The sequence below is a fragment of the Dromiciops gliroides genome, chromosome 2, assembly GCF_019393635.1.
Source record: "Dromiciops gliroides isolate mDroGli1 chromosome 2, mDroGli1.pri, whole genome shotgun sequence".
NCBI classification, from domain to species: Eukaryota; Metazoa; Chordata; class Mammalia; order Microbiotheria; family Microbiotheriidae; genus Dromiciops; species Dromiciops gliroides.
Genome location: NC_057862.1, coordinates 474,080,953 through 474,107,217, shown reverse-complemented (window position 1 = coordinate 474,107,217; position 26,265 = coordinate 474,080,953). Strand labels below are relative to the sequence as shown.

Genomic DNA, 26,265 nt, shown 5'->3' with positions numbered 1-26,265 from the left:
TCCATTTCCTCCTCAAAATCTCCAGGGGACTCTGTCTCATCAAGTGTTGGATCATTTTCTTTCTTTTTTCAGTATTTATTCATAGATTCCTGAACTTGTTTGCTTGATCTGGAGACCATATATGCTTCTGTTGTTACTTTTTTCTTGTCTATTTATCTCTTTATGGTTTGAGTTTTCTTCTTCCTGAAATCTTTGCTACTTTTAGTCCTTCCACCCTGCCCACCAGCCCCACCACACATAACCTTATTTTCCTTATCACTCACTTTCTGACTCCCTCCCTTCGGATTGTGGTTTCATTGGAGATTGAATCTCAAAGCACCTCAGCTTCCTTCCCACATTAGGCAACTCATGGTTCACCACCTGAGGTTTTCACTCCAACTGACTTTTGGGTGGTTAGAACTGGCCCAAAATGAATATTGTGCTTTTTTCCTCAGGTTTGGTGGAATGTAGCACAGCGCCCCCTCCCCCAATGTCCAGTCCTAGTGATCTATCCCACTCCCTCTGTTCCTCAGTTCTCTGGCCTGGCATTAGCAGTTTAGCACTCTGCAGGTTGAGGTCCAAGGGTTTTGTGCCTGAAAGTATGTGGCCAAGCTGGCTGTCAGAGACCCAAGCATATTTTGGCAGCTTGGAGCTAGGGTCTCCCCTGCACTAGAAAGAAGGAAGGGAGACTGGGGTTTAGGAGTGGGTGTTGATATAAGGCTGTGTCATGTCCTTGGGTTCACCAGTGCAGGCTTGCCACTGGTAGCCTGGGAGGTGAGGGAAGGATGTTGGGTGAACTCAAGGTCCATCAGGATCATGTCCTGGAATTTTGTTTTGTCTTTTTTAATTTCTTTTTTTTTTTTGCAACATTTATTTTATTTTTTCAGTTACATGTAAGGGTAGTTTTCAACATTCATTTTCATAATATTTAGAGTTCCAAATTTTTCTCCCTCCCTCCCTTTCCTCCCCCCTCCACAAGATATCAACCAATCTGATATAGGTTATATATGTATAATCCACAAGTGCTCTTTTTATCAGTTCTTTTTATGGGGGTGGATAATATACTTCATCATTAGACCCTTGGGATTGTCTTGGATCATTGTATTGCTGAGAGTAGTTGTCATTCACAATTGCTCATGGAACAATACTGCTGTCACTATGCACAATGTCCTCCCAGTTCTGCTCATACATCAGTTCATATGAGTCTTTCCAGGTTTTTCTGGTACCATCCTGTTTGTCATTTCCTATAGAACAATATCATTCCACTATAATCATATACCATAGCTTCTTCAGTCATTCCTCAATTGATGGACATTCCCTTGATTCCCAATTCTTAGTCACTAAAAAAGAGTTGCTATAAATATTTTTTGTACAGTTTTCCCCTTTTCTCTTTTTCATGATTACTATTGTTAACTGTTTCCCTCCATCCTATTCTTGTCCCTATGATATTTACTCTGTTATCTATCTTCTTTCACTCTATCCCTCTTCAAAAGGGATTTGCTTCTGTCTTCCCCTCCCCCAATCTGCCCTCCCTTCTTTTGCCCCTCTCTCTTTATCCCCTTCCCCATCTATTTTCCTGCAGGGTTAGAGAGATTACTCCACCCAATTGAGTATGTATGTTATTCCCTCCTTGAGCCAATTCTGATGAGTGTTAGGCTCATTTACTGCCCAAATTAAATAGATTATTCCACCCAATTGTGTGTGTGTGTGTTAATCCCTCCTTGAGGCAACTCTGATGATATTAAAGTCTTTGAGCCTTTTCTAATGAATGTAAAATTCATTTACTGCCCTGCTCCTCCCCCATCTCTTCCCCCATTCCATAAGACCTTTCCTGTTTCTTTCATGTGGCATTTCACCCCATTCTACCTCTTGCCCTTCCCCCTCCCCCAGTGCATTCCCCTCACCCCTCAATTTAACCCTAAAGATGTTTTCATGGGGCAGCTAGGTGACACAGTGGACAAAGCATACACCCTGGACCTAGGGGGACCCCAGCCAATACCCTGCCTCTAACACAAGGCAATCACCCACTGCATGACACCAGGTATGTCCCCCAACTCCAATTTTTTATGGTTCTCTAGGGTCTTGTATTTGAAAGTCAAATCTGCCATTTAGTTCAGGTCTTTTCATCACAAATACCTGAAAGTCCTATTTTTTTCATCGAAGTCCCATTTTTTCCTCTGAAAGATTATGGAAGTTTTTCTGGGTAGGTGATTCTTGGTTGTAATCCCAATTCCTTTGCCCTCTGGAATATCATATTCCATGCCCTCTGGTCCTTTAATATAGAAGCTGCTAGATCTTGTGCTATCCTGACTGGGGCTCCACAGTACTTGAATTCCTTTCTTTTTGGCAGCTTACAGTATTTCCTTCTTGAGCTGAGAGCTCTGGAATTTGGCTATAATATTCCTAGGAGTTTTCCTTTTGGGATCTCTTTCTGGAGGTGATCGGTGGATTCTTTCAATTTCTGTTTCACCTCCTACTTCTAAAATATCAAGGCAATTTTCCCTGACAATTTCTTGGAAGATGAAGCTCTTTCCTTGATCATGGTTTTCAGGTAGACCAATAATTTTCAAATTATCTCTCCTGGATCTATTTTGCAGGTCAGCAGTTTTTCACAGAAGATATTTCACATTGCCCTCTATTTTTTTATTCATTTGGATTTGCTTTATTGTGTCTTGGTTTCTCATAAAGTCATTAGCTTCCATTTGTTTAATCCTAATTCTTAGGCAATTATTTTCATCAGAGAGCTTTTCCATTTGGCTTTTCAAGCTGTTGACTTTTTTCTCATGTCTTTCCTGCATCACCCTCATTTCTCTTTCCATTTTTTCCTCTACCTCTCTAACTTTATCTTCAAAGTCCTTTTTGAGGGCCTCTATGGCCTGAGACCAATTCATATTTTTCTTGGAAGCTTTAGATATAGGGGCCCTGATGTTGACATCTTCCTCTGAGGGTGCCCCTTGGTCTTCCTTGTTACTAAAGAAACTTTCTATGGTCCTCACATTTCTCTGTCGTCTCATCTTGCCTTTCTTTTACTTGACTTTTAGCTCCTTAAAGTGAGACACTGTTTCCAGGCTGCAGTATCCCAAGCTTAAGAAGTCCCAGGTGGTATGATTTAAGGAGAATCTGGTTCTTCCCTCACCCAGCCTGTTCCCTGGTCCTTAGATGACCCCAGACCAACTTGCTAATCAACCAGCTTTGTGTGTTGTGGTTGTTAGCTCTAACGAGCCTGTGCCCCTCCCCACTGCTACTCAAGCCTACATCCTGGTTCTCAGCAGGGGTGAAAAACCCATGTTCTGCCTCAGCACCAGCATAGAACCCTGTAATCTCCCCCCTGCCAAGTGCTCAACCCTCTCACCAGACTGTGAGCTTAGTTCCAGATGACACTGGTGCTTCAGCTGATTCAGAGGCACGGGGGTGGGGGGGGGGGTCCTCTTTTCTCCTGGGACTAGATCTGTCATGGTGACTGTGGGGTTGGGCTCCACTTCTGTCTTAGCATAGCAGCTCCCTCCTTCCAACCTTCCAACATGTCCTTGGTTGGAAGATGATTTCAGCACATTTTTCTGTGGGTTGTGCTGCTCCAGGAATTGTCCTATGGCATTATTTGGATGTTTTTTGGAGCGATCATGTCATGAGTTGGAGAGCTCACCACCTTTCCTCTACCATCTTGGCTCAACCCTGGAAGTCCAACCCCGTTTTGTCTTTTTTTTTAACCTTCTTTTGGATTCTGGGTGTCTTAGACCATGGAAAAAGCTGAAGTTTCCTTTATCTTTGGAGCATAATTTCTGCTTTGGGGAGATTTGAGAGAATATAAGGATAGGAAAAAAATGTCTAGTCTGTCATCTTATTGGTCATCTGATCATATTTGATCCTAAAGGTAATAGAGATTTATTGGCATTTATTGAGCATAAGTGACATGGTAGCACTTTCCCCAACCCAAATACCTTATGTTTATACACACACACACACACACACACATATATACACACGTATACATAAATACACAATGTGTTTTATATATGTGTCTATGTATATATTCATATATGTATGCATGCTACTGCCCCCAAAACAATGTAAGCCCTTTGAGGGCAAGACTACTGTTATTTAATATCTTTGGGTCTCAGTTTCTTCTCGATATTCTGAAGTTCTATGGCAATTACTTTCTAGACTGTGGTATCCATATTCATTCATAATTATATATGCATGTATATATTCTCATTTATGTATAAATGAGACTGTCCCAGTTCACAAGCAGTTTTCATCCTAATTAGGAGAAAGAACACATATGGTTCAACTCCAGGATAGATGAAAAGTCCAGGAGTCCCTGGGGGGTGGGGGTGAGGGGGTGTCTGCAGGTAGGAATCTGAAAGACAAAGCAATAGGGCAGATGGTCTATCTAGTAAACATCAGAGACAAAATTCAACCCCAGGTTTCTTGACCCTCCCTCCTTACAGGAGAGGTGGGGGACTCACACATGCAAATGTAAATTCTGTACAATTCAAGGCATAGCTAGCATGCTTCAGCCCATCCTTTGAGAACTATTGGACTGATGACCTTGGATTTGGCAATTAAGAGGTCCCTGGCGACTTTGGAGAGAGCTGTTTCAGTTGAGTGGTGTTGTAGGAAGCTAGATTGCAAAGTATTAGAGGTTATACCCATATTCACATCCCTTGAAGGGACATATACAGCAGTGGTGACAAAGTCAAATAGAAATCCGGTTTACTAATCCCCTAAGGGATTAAGGATCCCTGTGGGCTGCATATTGACTTAGTTTTAAAATGTGATATTATCTATGTTTTACTGAACGAGTTATTTTATTAAACATTTCCCAATGACATTTTAATCTACTTCCCACAGCACTTGTGAGGATGGTAGGCTGCATGTGGCCCACCAGCCATTTGTCTTGATATCTCTGTAGGGAACTGTATCCTTCGGTATATCCTCAGCACCCAGAAGAGTTCCTGGAATATAGTAGGTTCTTTATAAATGCCTTTTGAACTGAATTTAAGATTGTTCCAGCTCTCATATCCTTTGATTCTGTGATCTAAGGTAACATGGCTCTCATTATCCTCACCTGCTTAGGCTAAATTGATTTTTTTAAAAATCCAATCCAAACTGATCCAGTGAGCATTTATTAAGCACCTGCTATGTTCAAGGAACCATTCTGGACACCAGAGATACAAAAGCAGAAATGAAACAGTCCCTGCCCTCACAGAGCTTAAATTCTGTTGAAAAATCCCTGAGGGAAATTTTTCAGGTTTTAGATGTTAGTTGTTGTCAATTTAGAGTTTCTTAAAGCAATAATCCATTTTCTCTCTGAATATTTTGTTCCTTTTAGCTCCAGTTCTCATGGCTCATCCATGGAGTCTTGGAAGGAAACATCTCCCTAGTGCTGATGGAGAACAAAACTGGGAGGGAACAAAGCCGGACCATCTGGTACTTCCCCAACAGCAAAGGTTTAGGCATTTGGCATCGGGTGGTCTTACCTCTCCCTGATGTGTCAGACAGGTTAGTATCTATTTACCCTTTCCATTCATTCTCCATTCCTTCATCCTGGGCAGCCACGAGGCAGAACCCACATGATAATAACAATTCTTATTTCTATAGCAATGTAAATTTTATAACACACCTTCCTTATAACAAGCCTGTAAGGTCAGCACTTCTCTTGTCGTTATCCCCATTTTATAAATGAGGAAAATGAAACTCAGAGATGTTAAGTATATTAAGTATAAGCTTGTGTGAGACTATCCTCATTTTAAACAGAAAGAAATTGAGTTTCAGAAAGTTGAAGTGATTTGTCCATACGCTATCAGAGCACAAATTGTAATCCAGGTCTTAAAACTACAAGTCTGGAACTCTTTCTGATACACATACACATGCATGCATGTGTGTGCGCGCACACACACACACACACACACACACACACACGATATGGAAAGTCACTTCTCAGTGAAGCTTCTAAAACATTTTGAAAAGGACATAAATCCTGCTATACACCTCTTATGACCAAAGAAAAGGAGGAAGGGAGGGAAATAAAAGAAAAGGAGTAGAGACAGAGATGCAAAGACACACCCAAAGGCACACGCAAACACACATACTTGATAAGGAGAGGGACTTCTCAGTGAGGTTTCTAAAGTATTTTGAAAAGGCCATAAATCCTACCATATATATCTTACAATCAGAGAGAAACAGGAACAGAAGGACATGAAGTGAGAACGATAGAGACACTCACAGAGGCTCACGTACCTTCCAATACTCATGTAGATAATCTCTACACCTATGCTGATTGACTGAGAGTTGGTGATTCCATAGGAAGAGCCCAGAGTATGACAAATCTCATCATCCTACCCCAGATGATAACAATCATATTTTATCTCCTATGATGCTTCACAGTCTCCAAAATGCTTCCATGCCCGTCATTTCCTCTGATGCCACCAACAGCCCTGGGCAGGACAAGTGTTATTTCATTTTTATAGATGTGAAAACTCAATCAGAGAAATGCTGTGACTCGCTGAAGGTCACACAGTGAGTTTGTGGTAATGCTAAGAATGTAAATTGAAGAGGTTTCATCTCTCCTGGTGTAGAGCTCTTTACCCTACACCATTCCTGTCAAGGAAGGCGAGCAGAGTCCTTAGTGTTCAGAAAAGTAGCACCATCCCCATTCTCGTGTTCTTTTATCGCCATGACACTAGGCCATCATACACAATCTGCTGGTGGAAGATGTTGCTTAAGGAGAGTTAAATTTGGACAAGGTCATCATTCGCCTGAAAGGCAAACATTTCCAATTAAATTCTTTGGATGGTTGAGCTTACGTGATCTTGGTGGGAGGTAGAGCAGGGAAGGAGACACTCATTTTTACAGGATAAAAGATTTTTAAGAGATTTGGGGTGGGGTGGGAAGGAGGAAAAGAAGGAAAAGGATCCCATATCCTTCAGTCACATCAGCTTCCATTTTGGGGAACCAGCATAGTCTAGAGGAAAGAATAATTGGATTGGGCGTCAATGGATCCAGATACACATCCTGGCTCTGCTACCTCTGAGCTTGGTGACCGGGGACAAACCACATAATATCTCTGGGCCTGCTTTTCCTCCTATATAAAATGAAGGTTAGATTTTAAACCACTTCCACTTTCCTTCCAACTTAAAATCTGTGACCTAATGCCAAACAAGTTCAAATTTCCCTCTTAAAAGACCTGATTTTGGAAAAATCAGAGCTCAAAGTTCAGCATTTTGTTGTTGTTCAGCCATGTCCAACTCTTTGTGACTTTATTTAGGGTTTTCTTAGCAAGGATATTGGATTGATTTGCCATCTCCTCCTCCAGCTCATTTTACAGGTGAGGAAACTGAGGCAAACAGGGTTGTGACTTGCCCAGGATCACATAGGTTAATAAGTGACTGAGGCTGGATTTGAACTCAGTTTCTTCCTGACTCTAGGCAAGGTGCTCTATCCACTATACTACCCAGCTACCCCAAAGCTCAATACATAGCAGTTTTATTGGGTCCCTGGCTTTTGAGAAGTATGCTGCATTGGAAGTCTTGGCAACTTTTACAAGCACTCCACATATCAGCAATTTAGGTAGGATCCTTGATTTCTAAGACCCTTCAACTGTGCTTCATGGATACTGCTGTTTCAAACCTAAGCTGTACTGAGACAAAATTCTATAATAGAAAGAGCTCAGATTTCCCTGAGCCTCAGTTTCCACATCATTAAAAATGGAAACAGGACAGTATAGTGAAAAAAAGTACTGGATTTGGAACGAGAAAAATCAGTTCAGATCCCAGTTCTGTCCCAGCTTGAGCCAATTCCTTAAGCTGTCTGGGCCTCAGTTTCCTTCTAAAGATCTTTCCAGCTCCAGAGGCATAAATGTAAATCTATAGCCTGTCAACATCCCAGGCCTAGGATGAGGAAAGTGGTTTTTATAAGACTGGAAATGCCGTAGAAATGTGAGCTGTTATTGTGGTGATGATACAGTGGGGTCATACAGTGACTAGAGGGTCAACCTCAAGGTCAGGAAAGCCTGAGTTCAAGTCTTGTTACTGATATATCGACTGGGTCACTAGCTGTGTGACAATGGGGAGCCATTTAACAGTGTGGTGACCCAGCAACTCTCTAAGAATGTAAAATGGGTGGCTGATCAGCATCGATGGAGGGAGTTTCCACACGACTTTCCTACATTGATTAAACCACAGGACCCAGTGGGGATGGGGGTGTGGGGGGTGAGGAAGTTATCACTGGAAAATGGAGAAGACGAATGTCCTTACAGTGGGTTATACACAACAATCATATCTGATTGTAGTGGGTTAATGATCAAAGGTACTAGAATCTTTGAGGCTTAGTGTCCCAAGACTAATGGATTTAATTAAAAGGGGGATGGAGAAGGTCGAAGGGAAAGAAGAGAAGGAGAGAGCATTTAAGCTATCACCACAGATAAGTTTTTTTATTCTTGGGGCTCTTGAAAGCTGGGCAAACTGCCCAGGGCATGGAGGCACTGCTAGTCCCCAAATGGGAGATGCTAAATGGTAGTTATGATGTAAAGGGGACAACCCAGGATTTGGAGTACTAGGTTTGAACACAACAGCCTGTGTTTGATCGTCAGCTTTGCCCCTGATAATTGGGTGACCTAGACCAAGTGACCTTATCTCTTGAAAACCCAGTTTCCTCTTTTATAAAACAAGGAAGTTGGTGATCTCATAGGGCTCTTCTACCCCAAACATTTTATCATCCCAACTCAGAGGATTTGAAAGGATATTTCTTCAGGCTCACAAGTTATCTTTTGTCTTGTTGTTAGGTTTTATTTGGAGACTGGGTCTCCCTCTCTTACCTAGGCTGGAAGTACGACAGCCACTTACTGGACTGATCCCAATTTATCATTTTCCCTGCTTTGACCTGCTCTGATTCACCCCCTTGAGGCAGCTTGGCTCAGTCCTGGAAGCTCACGGCATTGGCTATGAGCTTAGTGTGGCTCAGGATCCCTGTGCTCAAGTGGTCCCCCAGCCTCAGCCTCCCCAGCAGCAGGGACATGGGCCGCCATGACTCCAGAGGAGCACAAGTCAATGAGATGATAACCAAGGTCACTCTCATCTACTGGACTGAAGCGGCCTGGGGGATAATTAGAACAAAGCTGGCTTGGTTTAGTAATGCTCTGGGATCTACATAATCATAGCAATGGAGGACCCTAATAGTTAAATTAATAATTAGCCAACAAACATTTATTAGGTGCTTACTATGTTCCAGGAATGGTACCAACCATTGGTAATATAAATGGTACTAAGATACTGAATAAGGATATGAGGAAAGGCAAATTTATGGTCTCAGCTCTAAAGGAATTTATATTCTGATTAGGAGAAACAGTTTACAAACAACTACCTACGTACAAGATAGGTGCAGGGTATAAGAACAGTCCGCACAGAGGGAAGTTACTAGCAATGAGGGGTACCAGGAAAGACCTCCTGAAGGAGATAGGATTTGAGCTAAGGAAACCAGAAGGTGGAGAGAGGGAGGGAGAACATTCCAGGCATGGGGACAGCCAGTGAAAAGGTTTAACATCCAGATATGGAGTGTCCTCTTCCAGGAATAACAAGAAAGCCAATGTTGCTAGATCATAGGTTGGAAGGGATCTGGTTATGAAGGGTTTTCAAAGCCGGAGGATTTTATATTTGATCCAGGAAGCAAAAGAGAGGCCCTGGGGTGGCTTGTATTGAGTTGGAGAGTGACATGGCCAGACCTGTTTAGTAGCTGAGTAGAGGATGGATTAACATGAGGAGAGCTTTGTTGCGGGGACACCTCCCAGAAGGTTGTTGCAATAATCCAGATATGAGGGGATGAGGGCTTACACTCATCACTTGGCTGTGTGAATGGAGGCAAGGGGACACGTACGAGATAGAAATGACGAGACTCAGCAAAAGATCAGCTACGTGGGCTGAGTGCAAATGAGGAGTCAAAAATGGCGCTGAAGTCGCCAGCCTGGGTGACAAAGAGGATGGTGGTGTCCTCAACAGTATGACCAAGACTCAGGCAGAGTCTGTCGTCAGAAACTTTGTTTGCAGAGTTTGCAGCACAAGTGAACATCTGCAATTGGTTTGACGAAAAAACATGATGCTGGGCAGAGGACTGGGCAGTTGGTTCTATAATAATATCTCTCTCTGCATAAGCAGCAAACAGACTGATGTTCTGACAAATGAACACCATGGGGGGTCAAGTGCTGGGGAAGCTTTGACCTAATTTGTGCTTCTGCTGATTGGCTGAATACTACTGCCAGGTGGGGTTTGCAGTGTTACTGCAAATGGGGCTTTGTGATAAAGTATTAATGATATGGCAGAACCATATTGGTTAGGGCAACATTTTGGAGGGTATGCCTGTATATACCAGCTTTTGGAGGCATTCCACGACGTCAGAAGAAGCAGGTGGAGTGATATTAAAATATAATTAAATACCACTGGATTCAGTGGCAGATAACCTAGGTTCAGGTCCCAGCTCCACTGCTTACAGCTGCCTCCATGACCTTGGGAAAGTTAGTTAGCCTCTCTTGGCCTCAGTTTCCTTATCTATAAAATGAGGGGATTGAACTAGATGACCTCTGAGGTCCTTTTCAACTCTAAAGCTATGATTCTGCTAATTAGAAGAGAATAATACAAAGACCTTAATACTGAAACAAATGATAACCTCTCCAATGATTCAGGGCTCAGTAATCATATGTTGACTGAAAAGTATGGCTGAGGGATGCCAGTGATCCTCCAAATCAGCTGAGCTTCTGCTTTAATATAACTAGAAGAGATGACCAGGACAGCTATCCCTCAAGTACCCTGATTTTTATGTGTAAACATTTTAAATGATTATTTTAATTACATTATTTTGAAATTTGTTATTGATAGTAGTTTCATTTCTTTGGGATCATAGAAACTAGTTAGCAAGAATAATTTAGTAAAATGGGAAGCTATCAGATTCATGTGTCTTCTCTGCCCTTGGGGTTGCTCCACACCAGTTAAATGCCTCACTGATCTAGTCCCCCTCTGGTCCTTCCCAAGGAGTGACCTCCATAACAACACCCTTAGCATGGGACAGTGTCCTAAGGTCTCTCGCTCTCTCTCCCCCTCCCCCATGGCTAATCTGAAGATGCTTTTAATGCTGCCTGCCCCTGGAGCCAGTTCATATTGCTGGCCCTGAGTGACAAAATTGCAATTATGTTTTCTATTAGTGCTCTGAGAATAGTGTGAAGCTTGCAATAATGCGCCAATGGCCACTTCTAATACAACTAATAATTCACATTTATTAAGCCTTTTTGGGTTTACACGTTTCTTTCTTCACTCACTCTGCTTTTCCTACCCACTTATAATAAAAAATAAAAATAATAATATGTATTATCCCTCTAGATGAGGACACTGAACATAGCTAGAAGTATTAAGTCCATATCCAACTAAACCCTGATATTATATGTCTATTTATCCTTTAAATGTACCTGGCTATCAATTTCCTATGTACTTCAAATGAGAATTGCTCCAAAGTGAAGGAAGATGCTGACATAGCCTCTACCTCCTTCTCTCCCCTTAAGATAGGGTTATCTATGACTCCCCAATTCTCTCAGGAAGAGAAGTTGTAGAAAGAGAGAGGGGGGAGGGAAGGGAGAAGGCATCTTAAGAAAAGAAAAAGAGAGACAGAATGATAACCAGACTCACTTTCAGAGAAGGTGAGCTATTTCCTCAGTTAGAGTAAGAGGCCCTACCCCTCTCAAGAACTATCACCCCCAAGGTTTCAGACAATGAGTCTTTTCTGAAATCCGACAAAGAGGAGACTAGAACTTCCTCATCATAAAGGTTTTTTTCTTTAAGAAAAAAAAAATTATTGCACCAGCCCTAGATTCAAGAGGAACTGAATTCAAATCTGGCCTCAGACACTTGAAACTTACTAGCTATGCGACCCTGGACAAGTCACTTAACCCTCATTTCCCCACCCCCCCAAAAAATTCCTCAAGCTAGAAAGAGAGGCAGTGGAGCATAGTGGATTGAGAGCTGGCCTCAGAGGAAGAGAGAGAGGAAGAGAAGGAAGAGAAGGAAGAGAAGGAAGGAAGGAAGGAAGGAAGGAAGGAAGGAAGGAAGGAAAGAAGGAAGGAAGGAAGGAAGGAAGGAAGGAAGGAAGGAAGGAAGGAAGGAAGGAAGGAAGGAAGGAAGGAATATTTATTAAGCACTTACTAGGTACCAACCACTCTGTGCTGGGGATACAAAAACAAAAACCAAGCTTTCAAGGCTTCAAGTCCTTTCTCTAACACATACTAAATGTGTTATAATCCTGGTCAAGTTGTTTAACCATTCAGTGGCCTGAGCCAACTTTCTAATACAACAAGGTGCAGAGAAGGTAGGACCTGCTCTAATAGGGGAAGTTCCTTTCAAGTAGCTTGCTGTATCAGTGAAATCACAATTCCATTAAAAACAAAAAAAAAAAAACAGAAACAAAACAAATACTAGAAACTTACATTCTCTGAAAATGAGTTTTCTTTTTTAAAAAATCAGTCATTTGTAACCATGGCAGTTGCAAAAAGTAGATGCATGCAACTGTTTTTTCATCATATGACAGTCCTCTAAGTTACCCATTTCAGAGATTCCCTTTCCTTTTTTTTTCTTTGACATTTTGTCTGCCACTCCATCCTCTATGGACTTTCCTACATTGATTAAACCACAGGACCCAGTGGGGATGGGGGTGTGGGGGGTGAGGAAGTTATCACTGGAAAATGGAGAAGACGAATGTCCTTACAGTGGGTCATACACAACAATCATATCTGATGGCAGTGGGTTAATAAAACAGAGGTCTGACCCTATCACTCCCCTCCTCAAGAAATTTCAGCAGCAACCCATTTTTCCTAGAATAAAATAGGCCATCTTATTCTGGAATTTAATTCTTTTGTTGTTGTTGCTGTTCAGTCATTTTTTTCAGTTGTGTCCACTTCTTTGTAACCCTATTTGGGATTTTCTTGGCAGAGATACTGGAGTAGTTTACCATTTCCTTCTCCAACTCATTTTACAGATGAGGAAACTGAGGCAAACAGGGTTAAGTGATTTGTCTAGGGTCACACAGCCAGTAAAGTATCTGAGGCCAGATTTGAACTCAGGAAGGGAAGGAGGGATAGAATTTGGAACTCAAAAAATGCAAACAAAAATGTTTATTTTTTAAAATGTGGAGATTAGACTAGATGTATTCTGAGGTCTTTTCCAGCTCTTCATCTATGATCTCATAATACTGTCCCAAACCAACATAGGCTTTGCAGCAAACATGTATAAGAGAAACCTGTTGAATACATCTCATTATTACATGGAGGAAGAATATACCATGGGCCATATCATGTGCTATAAAGCACAGCAACCTTGGACAAGCCAAAAGAAGATGGAGAGTTTGGGACACGATAATTATGAGTTCCATTCCTATAACTGTAATGATTAAAGATGAAGATCAGTCCAAAAACATTTATTCAGTGCATACTACAGGGATTTTGTTGTTTCCGTTGAATCTGACTCTTTGCGACCTCATTTGGGCTTTTCTTGAGACAGATACTGGGGTAGTTTGCCATTTCCTTTTCATTTGACAAATGAGCAAGCCAAAGCAAACAGAGCTAAGTGACTTGCCCAAGGTCACACAGCTATTAAGTGCCTGAGATCAGAGTCGCACTAGTGAAGATAAGTCTTCCTGACTCCAGGCCCAGCGTATCCACTGTATCACCTAGCTGCCCCCTACTATCAGATACAAAGACCAAAAATCAAAAACATCAAGGGACCTTAGAGACCATTTGTTTCCACCCCCTCATTTTACAAATGAGGAGACTTAAGTCATGGGGTGATCATGACTTAAGATCATAGGATCATAGATTTAGAGCTAGAAGAGACTTTAGGGGGCATTCTACTTCACCATTCTACAGATGCGGAAACTGAAGCCCAGAGAAGTTAAATAACCTCCCGAAGGTCACATAGGTAAGTGATGAAAGCAGAATTAAAACTCGGGTCCCCTGACCCAAAATCCTATGCTCTTTCTACCACTTCATGCTACCGGAAACTATTATTGAGAACTTTGATCTGATCACTATAAAGAGTAACATGTTCGGGGAGGCTACGTGGCGCAGTGGATAAAGCACCAGCCCTGGATTCAGGAGTACCTGAGTTCAAATCCGGCCTCAGACACTTGACACTTACTAGCTGTGTGACCCTGGGCAAGTCACTTAACCCCCATTGCCCTGCAAAAAAAAAAAAAAAAAGAGTAACATGTTCTCTCAAGAAGCATTTTGATTGACTGTTGTCTCTGCCTTCTCCCCTTCTAAGACTGATAAGTGTTTGCCTCACAAATACACCTCTAGAGAGACAGGGCTTCCGTCACTGTTATGTCTTAGCACATTGAGATCAAAAACCCCACAGAGAGACCTGATGCCGTTTGTGGAGTCGAGTCTCATTTTTCTGCAACAGAATCCTCACCAGTGTCAGGTGCTATCAATAATGATATTATACCTTCTATTTCTATCCATACTTCTTTCTAGAGAGTTAGCTTGCAGAGGCACAATATGCTCATTCATCCACATTTGGGTGAAGTATGGATATGGCCTGCAAGAATCATGGATAGGCCTCTTTTTATAAAACCAATGCAAAAAGTTGGGGATAAATTAAGTTAGATGTTGAATTGTATTTTAAAGGTATAAGGGAAGTTCAATATTAGATAGAATCCTTTTTTGGGGGGAAGGGGTTCTTTTTGTAAAGCAAAAATTATTAATAATAGCATTTATATAGGCCTTTAAGGTTTACAAAGCACTTTATATATGTTATTTCATTTGATCTTCACAACTGCCTTGGAAGGTAGCTGCCATTAACACTCCTTTTTTACAGAGGGGAAAATTGAGACACAGAAAAAGTTAAATGACCGTTCTAAGGTCATACAGCTAATAAGTATCTGAGGTAAGATTCAAATCTAGGGCTTCCTGACTCCAAGTCTAACTTTCTATGTACCACACAATAACCCCTCCTTTATCTTTCTGGTTTGTAAATTCAGATGGTAGGAGGTACCTTGGTACAGGGGAAAGTATACTGATTCTATAATCAGAACATGGGTTCAAATCCTGCTTCTGACAATTAGCTGTGTGACCTTAGGCAAGTCACTTTGACCCTGGGACTCAGTTTTTTCATCTGCAAAATGAATTGCTTGGGCTAATTGGCCCAAGGTCCCTTTCATCTCTAGACTTATGATCTTATGTTCCAGATTTTTCTCAGGTTGGATTTGCTTCAAGGCAGGATGCATGCAGTCCTTGCTTCAAATTCTTTAGTTATGCCCACTTTGAGAGCTTGGTATACTGAGCAGCATGGCCCCTTAAAGAGCTCCAGTACATGTAGAAGAAATAGAAATGGTTTCCTTTCCTTCCCATGGACATCCACAAAGGAAAGGCCCTTTACATCCGTGATCTCATTTGAGCCTCACAACAAAACTCTGAGAAGTGATGCTACACATATTTTTACCCCCCTTTATGGATGAGGAAATCAAGACTCAGATTAAGGGAAATGATTCATCTAATGGTAACACAGCTAGTCAGCTTGGGAGGTAGTTTTGGAACCCAGGTCTCTTCTAACCTTCAAACACGGTGCTCTTTCAACTTCTCCATGCCCCCACTGAGCCGCAGGAAACATAGGAGAGATCTTTATATGAGCTATTGGGCTCATATAAGAATCTCCAAGGCTCCCAGAAAGGAAGAGAGCCTAGCTTGCTAGACCCAGAGCAGGGAAACTAAGGCATAAGATGCTAAAAATGATTCTAAGTTACTTCCCCCCAAGAAACTTTATCAATCAGAGGATCCTGCTGTTTGAGCTGTAAAGGATGTCAGAGGCTATTGGTCAAGTCAAACTCCTTCATTTTACAGATCCAGAAATGATCCAGACAAATTAAGTAGTTTGCCCGAAGTCACATAGCTAGTAAATAACAGAGGAAGGATTTGAATTCAAGCACTTTTACTACAAAACCAGGGTTTGTTTCCACTGTACCATGCTTGGCACCTTCCAAAAGTTTTTCCCATCTTCCTTATACCCCAAACCTGAGTTCAACATTGTCAGATATATGAGCAGTTCTGTGGACCAGATGGAGGATTACAGCTTAGATCTCCTATGTGTGTGCAGAGTGGTGTTTCAAAAGGATGAATCTGGCATCTCTATATAAGACAGCTTAGGGAGGCAGGCTGGAAAGCAGGGGACCAGTTTGCTATTTCAACAGTCCAGGTGTGAGGTGATAAAGGCCTGAACTAGTGATGTATCAAAGGCCTAAACTGGTGATGTATCAGTGCATGGGTATGAGAGGCAGAAAGGAAAGAAAAATGGTTAAGACTTGGCTACATGGGAGAAGGAAAAGGGATAAGAATGAAGGATGTCTATAAAGGCTTCAAGCCTGAGTGACTAGTGCAGCAAGAAATATAATGAGTATGGCCTCAAATATGTTGAGTTTAAAGTATGCTAGGAGAGATTGTTGTTGTTGAGTTGTTTTGCAGTCATGTCCTACCCTTTATAACCACATTTGTGGTTTTCTTGGCAAAGCTACTGTAGTGGCTTGCCATTTCCTTCTCCAGCTCATTTAACAGATGAGGAAACTGAAGGGTTAAGCAGGATTAAGTGACTTGCTCAGGGTCACACAGCCAGTAAGTATCTGAAGCTAGATTTGATCTCAGGAAAATGAGTCTTCTTGACTCCCGATCCGGTGTTCTATCCACTGTACCACCTAACTGCCTAGGTGTCTAGATGTCTAGATGTACACCAGACTATCCAGCTGAATCTCAATGGAGATGGAAATGTGTGGATAATCTATGTAGAGGTGAGAGCTGAGAACAAAGTAGATGTTAAATTTGAAAGTATATTTGTAAGACTTCTTTAGAAGGCTAAACTCCTTTTCCCATTGAAATAATATCACAAATGGTGATGATACTCCTAGCCTAGCTGACAAAAGTCTATTTGACCCACCCTGTCCCTGAAATACTGCATTTAAAGGGGTTTTTTACACTACTATAATTATAACAATTAAATTTTTAAAATTAAACTCATCATTTTTATTTATCTTAAATTCTTATGCTTAAGAAAAATAGACTTAGCAGGAGCCTACAGAAACTTTTGTGATACTTCTAAGGACCAAAATTCTGAGCACTCTCAAATTTTGGAGAGGGTGAGAACAACTATTTTATTTTGACTTTTTCAAATTACAGAAAGAGGCACGATGTCATACAGTAGTGTGCAAATTACTTTGTATAAAATTATTCTGATATGGTTTCATTTTGTGAAAGCAATTGTCATGCATGTATATTTTTGCTAAAATGAGGATGACTCAAAATAAATAATCTTAACTAGATGAAACCAGATTGAGCTGGTTTCCCCACCTTTAATTAGTTCTCTTTCAGTCGGGTGCTGGATTTTGTGGCATATATGTTTCATTACTCTCTTTTGTTGTAGTATTAATTCTATGATTTTTGATATATGGCTAAAACTTCAGGGAAATGTTCAAAAGTCATTACTCTTAAGGAGCACACTTCAATGACTGTTAAAGAAATTGTAGTGGCTGTTGATATGAGGAAGTCAAGCATTTAAAGAATGATTTTAGCCTCCAATGACATTGGAGCTTCTGATACATCAGTCATACTAAAGTGCAAAAAGAAAGTGCAGCCAAAAAGCAATGCTGAGAGATGATAAACATTGCTGTGGAACAGTCTAATTAATCATTAGAAAGCAAGCAAAGACCTACAGAAGGCTCTGACTGCTGAAGTGGTTGTTATTGATTTCTCTACAATTTAGGTTTCTTTTGTAAGAAAAGTAAGAAAATGAATTTATTCAAAAAACAGCTGCTAACTATTTCTATGAAGTAAAAATGACTGTCACTGGTAAGAGTGCAAAGATGAAGTACTAAAGATTGGGGGGAAAGTAATTTTTACTGATGAAACTCACATTTTTATTCAAGGATATACCAAAACTATTATCAGGAGAAAGGCAGGTGAGCCTATAATCCCTAGGTATCTTCATCAAACTGTAGAACACCCCCAAAATGTTTTGGGTTGGGTTTTGTTTGGTTTTGTTTTTTACTTCCATTTGACCTAAAAGTGTTGTTCTCATTCAGGGAAGGATGAGTTCTGAGAAATACATTGATATGCTAAGAAGAACTGCTCTAGAATTACAGAAATTCTCAAACATAGATGTAATACTGCAACACAGCTTTATACCATGACTCACATCAATAAAGACTGATAAGTTTATCCAGGGGATAGAAATAAATATTCTTTGGTGGCCTGGGAACTTACTTGCTTGATTTATTTATGTATTTATTTTAACAAAGAAATCCATTTATTTAAGTTGATAGAAAAATAGAAGTCAGAAAAAGCATATATATGTGGGGGGGGGTATGTATGTATATACTAGACAATACGGAATGAAAAGAATTCCCCCATTGGGAGCAAGGTAACAGTTCAGCCTAGAGAGACAGTGCTAGATCTCACCAAAGGGGAAATTCCCCGAAGTCTCTCATGTAACAAACTAGGGGTAGGAACATAATAGAGATGGCCAGATTGTCTCATGTTGGCTTCTACCAAGAACCTTATTGGCCCTTGAGCAATCTGAAGAGGGGTTGGCATTATCCATTTCTCTCTCAAAGGTGAAAACCAGAAGACCTTGAAGAGAATGACAAGCCAGAAGTGAATGAGAAACCTAGATCTCTCTCCTCTCCTGGTCTCATCAACTTTGCCTCTCATGGAGGTCATTGCTCTCCATCAGTGAGGAGAAAGTCTCCTACAAATGGGGTTAGGGACTCAGGTTACATTCCTCCCCGGGACAAAACTCTTTGCATTTGCTTGATTTAAATGCCTATTGAAAACATATGGAAATTGATTTAAATGTATAAGAATAAGAGTCGGTCCCTACTTGACAAATGGTCAAAGGTTATAAAATGACAGTTTTCAAAGGAAAAAAGCCAACCTATCAACAGCCATATGAAAAATGCTCCAAATCACTGATAATTCGAGATATTCGGATTAAAGAAACTCTGAAGTTCCATTTAACATTCATCAGGTTGACAACAATGATTAAAAAGAAGAAAATGAAAATTGTTGGAGAGTTTGTGATAAAATAAGCACCTTAATGCACTAGTGGTGGAACTGTAAATTGGTATAGACATTCTTACAAGCAAATTGAAACTATGCTCCCAAAATAACTAAACTGTACATGCTCTTTTATCTAGAAATATTACTACCAGACCCACATGCCAAAGAAGTCAAAGAAAGAAGAGGACCAATATGTATGAATAATATTTATAGCAATTATTTTTTGTAATGGCAAAAGAAACTAAGGGGATATCCATCAACTGAGGAATGACAGAATAAATAATAGACTATAGGTATTAAGTTATACTAATATGCCATGAGAAATTATGAAAGGAACAATTTCAGAGAAATCCTGGAAGACTTATATGAACTGAAACAGTGAAGTGAACTGAACCTGGGAAACAATTCATAGAATAACAATAATATATAAAGACAAACAGCTTAAAAGGACTTAAGAATTACAATCAATTGAATAACCAACCATGATTCCAGAGGACCAGTGGGTGATGTACTCTGAAAAGATCAAGATTGATCCTGTATAATTTTCTTATTGATCCTGTTTACAATTAACTGATTCCATTCTATAACTACTTAAGTTATGACCCCTTGTCTCTGAGATTCTTCCAGCCTGTAATAAATTAAAAGGAGTGGATATTGGTTTGGTATTTTATATTCAATTCTATCCTGTATTTTGTATTTTATTGTACCCTGTAAGTGATTAATTAGCCAGATTCTGTATTCTATGTAACAAACCTAGTCCTCCTCCTTGTCTCTAGGGAAAGTGGCTCATAAGTTCAAAGTTTAGCCTTCCTCTCTGAGAGTGGATGTATAAGCTAGGGCTCTCCCATAAACACTGCTAATTAAAGAATAACTGAGCATGGGAATTGTTATCTCAGCAACACCTGCAAATCCTTCCTGCCAAGAGCAGTTTGTTATTTCACATAAGTTTGGCCTCTGGGAAGCTGAATGATATCTGTGCGCCATCCTTGAGAACCAGACTGAGTTGACCTTGGCACTTCTTACGGCTCCCTCCTTCTAAATTTTAGGTGGCTTTATCTTATGCCCAGGCTCCTTCAAGTCTGGTGCTCCTGTGCAGTATCTATGACCTCAAGAAGCAGCTGGACCCCATAAATTCACAAAGCTTTCCTTAGAGACAGATCCCCCCATCTGTACTTTGTACCCGCCTTCCTTAATGTAATCAATCATAATTTCCTAACTCCATGATATTACCAATCTCATAACCAATGATGTGATTTTCTGGTTCTGTTCTTTGTTCTATACTTACAAAAATGTATTGTGCCCTCAATTTGGGTCATTTGGCTATTTAAGATATCTGCTTTATTGGTAGGTAGCACACCTACTAATAAAACATAACTTTTTTGGAGAAGCCTGCCTCAATTTACCCTTTTGTTAAATCTCAAACAACTCAAAATTCAGAATGAGACGTACATGGCTGAACACCATCAACAAAGGAAAGGAACTATATTTGTGATCATCTTTTTTTTTTTTTTTCGGTCTCACAATAATAGCTGACATTGACATTCCAAATGGGCAGCATGGCTTCATTTAGTATAAACCATGACATACTAACCTTATTTCTTTTCTTGACAGGATTACTAAACCAGAAAGATCGGGTTGGGGCGGGGTGCTGTCTATATAATTTGCCTTAGATTTTAGCAAAGCATTCAACAAGATATTCCCACAATATTCTTGTGGAATCAACAGAGAGGTGTAGATTAGAAGATAATAAAATTAAGTGACTTTGGAACTGGCTAAATGGCTAAACTCAAAAAATGTTTCACTGTTGGCTTGGCAGAAGCAGGTTTCTTCTAGAGTGCCCCAGAGGTCTGTGCCTGTCCCTGTGCTGTTTGATTTTCATTAATGACTTGGATAAAGGAATAGGTGGCATGTTTATAATATTTGCAGATAATAATAATAACTACTTATAACTAGCATTTATATAGTGATTTAAATTTTACAAAATGCATTATAAATATCTCATTTGATCATCACAACAACCCTGGGAAATGGGTGCTATTATAAAACCCAATTTTACATATAAGGAAACTCAGGCAGAAACTAAGTGATTTGCCCAGGATAATACAGCTTGGTTAGTATCTGAGGCCAAATTTGAACTCAGGTCTTCCTGACTCCAGGTCTAGCATTTATCCACGGTGCTGGACTTTGGAGTCAGGAGTGATCTGGATTCTAATTCTATTTCTAATAGTAAATGCATTTCTGTGGGCAAATTACTTCACTTCTCTAAGCCCAAATCTCCTCAATTATGAAATGGGGATAATAATGTGACTTGCCCATGGTAACATAGCTATTAAGTGTCTCATATTGGATTTGCAGTAATATCATCCTGACTCCAAACTCAGCACTCTATCCATTGTACCTCTAGATATCTTTTTTGTCAGTACAGAGATGGGAAGGATAGCTGACAGAATCCAAAAAGATCTTGAGAGGCTAAGAGGAAATCCCAAAGGGATAAATATAAAGTCTAACCTTGGTTCAAAATATCAGTCCTTGGGGCAGCTAGGTGGTGCAGTGGATAAAGTACCTGCCCTGGAGTCAGGAGGACCTGAGTTCAGATACGGCCTCGGACACTTAACACTTACTAGCTATGTGACCCTAGGCAAGTCACTTAACCCCAATTGCCTCACTAAAAAGAAAAAAGAAAAAACCAGTCCTACAAGTACAGGATGGGGGAAGTATTAATGATAATGATGATGGTGGTCATGATAATAATAATAGTAACAATAGCTAACACTTATATAGCACTTACTATGTGCCAGGTACTATGGTAAGTGCTTTATAATTATTGTCTCATTTGATCCCTACAACAGCTTGAGTGAAGTAGGTGTTATTATTATCTGCATTTTACAGGTGAGAAAACTGAGTCCAACAGAGGTTAAGTGACTTGCTCAGGGTCATACAGCTAGTAAGTGTCTGAGGCTGAATTTGAACCCAGCTCTTCCTGACTCTAGGCTTAGTGTTCTATCCACTATGCCACCTAGCTCCAAGGTTAAAAATACCTTTTAGTTAGAAGTTTTCTGAAAAGGATCTGGGAGTTTTAGTGGACTGCCAGTTTTTTATGAATCAGTGGTATGTTGTGGTATCCCAAAACGCTAATTGAATCTTGGGCTCCATTAATAGAGGCAGAAGTGCCAAGAATGAGAAAGCTCATTGTACTTTACCCTGGGCAGACAAATGGATGAAAGAACAATGGGTAGAACTTGCAAGGAAGTAAATTTCCTGAATAGATGTCAGGAAAAAAACATCCTAATTAATCAGAGCCGTCCAAATGTGGAATGGCCTGCCTTGTATTTGTATTCCCAGTGCTTAATACAGTGCCTAATACATAGTAAGCACTTAATAAATGCTTACTGATTTGATTACCTTGGAAGGTGATGGATTCCTCAGCCTTGAAAATCTTCAAGTAGAGATTGAATGGTTACTTGCCAGATATACTATGGTGAGGATTACTTTCAAGTACAGATTAGTCTGGGGGCCTTTGGAGACCCTTCTGTCTCTGAGATTTGGTGATTTATATAGTACTTTCCCTCGTTTCTCATTTGATTTGATCATCCCTCTACCCATATGAGTTAGGTTAGGTATAAGTGTTATTCTCCCCATTTCACAGATGAGGAAACTAAAGCTAATTACAGAGGCATAGAACTTAGAACTTGAAGAGGTCTTAGAAAACAATTATTCCAAACCCCTTTTTTTCTTGGATGGGAAACTGAAGGCCAGAGAGGTTAATAATATGGCTCTAACAGGTAGTTAGCAGCAGAGAAGGATTTGAGCCCAGGTCCTCATACAGCAGAAACCACCCTCTTTTCTCTCTACATGCTTATGTTATTGGCTGGCTTGTGGATCACAAATATATTGGGAGGGAGATTAAGAGAGATTTTCTAATGTAACTGAGTCAGGAGGACCTGAATTCAAATCCAGACTTAGACGCTTACTAGCTTTGTGACCTTGAGCAAGTCGCTTAAGCCTGATTGCTTCCCAAAAATAAAAATAAAAAAATAAAGTAACTGAGTGAGAGATGGGAGAGAGAGGGGCAGTGAGAAAATGAAGGAGGAGAGAGAAGATGTGTGGAAAAGAGATGAAAATGAGAGTTGTGCCTAAACCCTTTAAAGAGGCAAGGTGAGAGCATGTTCTATGGCAACTACAAAGTGTCGCCAATTGTCCACCCAAGAGAGCGTCCCTACTGTCTGTGATAAGTGAGGATTAGAGAGCAGCATGGAGATAATGTCATACAGTAGAGAGATGGGTTCTATAGGTAGAAGACTTGTGTTCAAATCCTACCTGTATTGCTAACTACTTGTGTGACTTTCAACAAATCCTTTATCCTTCCCAGGGCATAGCTTGCTCACTGATTGACAGCTAACACTGATCACTGCAGCAAGTAATAGATTAGCAATTCAGAATTTTCTAATCCTATTTCCAGCACTGATTTGCTCTGACAGTTTAGGACAAGATGTTTCCACTTCCAAGGCATAAGAACAATGAGACAAATCTCCCATATTTGTCTGAATACAGGTCACCTCTGAATATAGGTTGCATTCCTAAAATGAGTTCTTTCTGAAAGGAAAAAAATATATGTGTGTACCCTGAAAAATAATTGCACACATTTTTAACATGGAATTACCATTTCGAAAATATATTTACTGTGAAAGTTATTTTTGCATTTCTTTCCATGCAAAGAAAAATGTTTTATTCATTTGTTATCATCACTGCTCTCTTCGTCTTCATCACTTTCATTGTCATTTTCTCCTTCCCAGGCTTCCCACAATATGCCATCTTCACATTTTAAAGGCAGCATCCTTTGAAGCCATGGATGACAAATTGAAGATGCGTTCTTTCCTCTGTGGTTAGAATCCCATTGCACTGCAAACTCACTACAATGGCTATTTAATTTTTTCTGTCTGGTGTAGAGAAGCGTCCTCTCTACAAGAACCACAGTTCTGCCTTGTGGGGAGGGGGTCACCTTTCTTCACTGTCATGTAGGACTTACAGTCCTGAAATAACTATTGGGTCTGATTTTGATGAGCTCATTGAAGAGTCAGTGGATAGAGTTCTGGGCCTTGGGGGTCAGGAAAACATAAGTTCAAATTTGGCTTCAGACACTTAGTAGCTGTAAGAACCTAGGCAAGTCACTTAACTGCCCCCTGCCTCAGTTTCCTCAACTGTAGAATGATGATAATATACCTACCTCATAATAACAATATTAAAATAATGTATGTGTTATATATGTATACATATGTACATTCATGTATGTATGTGTGTATGTATATATACCTCACAGGGTTGTTTCCAGAATCAAATGAGAGGATATTTATAAAGTACTTTTAGAACAGTACCTTGCAAATAGTAGGTACTTAATAAATCTTTATAACCTTTCCTTCCCCTTCTCATCATATTCATAACTATAACTTCGGATGAATGCACCTGTAATGAACATTGCTATGTACTACAGTTGTTGTTCAGCCATTTCCAACTCTTTGTTACCCTATGGACCATAGCATGCCAATACTGTCCATGGGGTTTTCTTGGCAAAGATACTAGAGTGGTTTGCCATTTCCTCCTCCAGTAGATTTAGTCAAACAGAGGTTAAATGCCATACCTAGGATCACATAGCTAGTAAGTGTCTGAGACTGGATTTGAATTCAGGTCTTCCTTACTCCATGCTCAATGCTCTATCCACTGAGCCACCTAGCTGTCTCCATGTACTACAGACATGATTATAAAGACCACTGTTCACATCTCATACAAGCCAGATTTTGAAAGGAAATATAGCCTATATTCAGAGCAATTCTGTAGTTTCAGTGAAAAATTACAATTCAAGGGGCAGCTAGGTGGCATAGTGAATTAAGCACTGGTCCTGGATTCAGGAGGACCTGAGTTCAAATCCGACCTCAGACACTTGACACTTACTAGCTGTGGGACCCTGGGCAAGTCACTTAACCCTCATCGTGCCCACCCACCCTCCCAAAAATAAAAATTACAATTCAGAATAATGATCCATTTCAGCAGATTTAGTGGTATGATAGAAAAAGCACTAGATTTAAAGTTAAAGGGCTTGGGGGGTAGCTAGGTGGCACAGTGGATAAAGCACAGGCCTGAGATTCAGGAGGACCTGAGTTCAAATCCAGCCTCGGGTACTTGACACTTACTAGCTGTGTGACCCTGGGCAAATCACTTAACCCTTAACCCTCACTGCCCTGCCAAAGATAGAGAGAGAGAGAGAGAGAGAGAGAGATGGATGGATGGATGGATGATAGTTAAAGGGCTTGGAATTAGATCCCAATTCTGACATTTACCAGTCGTGTGATGTAGGGCAAGTCAATTAACCTCTCTGTTTCTTCAACTATGAAATAAGAGGGTTGGATCAGTTGGTCCTTTCCAGCTCTAGATCAACATTTGTAAGAACTCCTTCAAAATCATGGATTATTTTGTTATACTCAGAAGTCATATGCCTAAAATGTTATTGGTGACTTCAGAAGTTCAATTTATAAGCCAGCATATTTTCTTTCTTTTTTCCATTCATTCAACACACATTTATTAAACACTTACTGAGGTAGGTACTTGAGATGTAAAGATAAAAATACAATAGTGCCTTCCCTCAAGAAGTTTCCAGTCCCTCTGATGACTTAGTCCTGGATTTCTATCCTTTTCTATTCCCAGCATTGGAATGAAGTGGGCAGCCAGCCAGGTTCTTGTTATTTGAGGCAAAGAATCCACTTGTCTTTCAGCATCCTGATGTTTTTGAGTGAAGACAGGAGATTCAAAAACATGCCAAGCCTATTGGCTGATTTGCTGAGTGTCTAACAGGAGTCCAACATGGTGGGATATAAGAGCATTAGAAGCGGTTTTGTGGACCAGATGGAGGATTACAGCTTAGATCTCCTCTCTCTGGTGTTTCAGAAGGATGAATCTGGCATCTCTATATAAGACGGCTTAGGGAGGCAGGCTGGAAACCAAGGTACTTGGTTTGCTCTTTCAGTGGTTCAGGTGTGAGGTGATCAAAGCCTGAACTAGTGATGTGTCAGTGGACAGGCATGCAAGAGAGGAAGAAAGGGAAAATGGTTAATAGTGAATATGAGTGGAGGAGGGGGAGTAGAAATGGAGCATGCTTCCAAGGCTTCAAGCTTGGGTGAGTGGTATGGCGGGAAAGATAATGAATATGGCCTAAAATGCATTGTTGG

At 40.4% G+C, this 26,265-nt stretch overlaps 1 protein-coding gene across 1 annotated transcript in view; it reads left to right on the top strand.

Annotated features, from left to right (window-relative positions):
- The window catches only part of ALK (ALK receptor tyrosine kinase), a 1,073,674-nt gene that overhangs the window by 910,671 nt on the left and 136,738 nt on the right, over nt 1–26,265 (top strand). Inside the window, exon 9 of the mRNA XM_043982018.1 lies at nt 5,312–5,481. Within this exon, the coding sequence (XP_043837953.1) occupies nt 5,312–5,481 (170 nt within the window). The remainder of the gene's footprint in view (nt 1–5,311; nt 5,482–26,265) is intronic.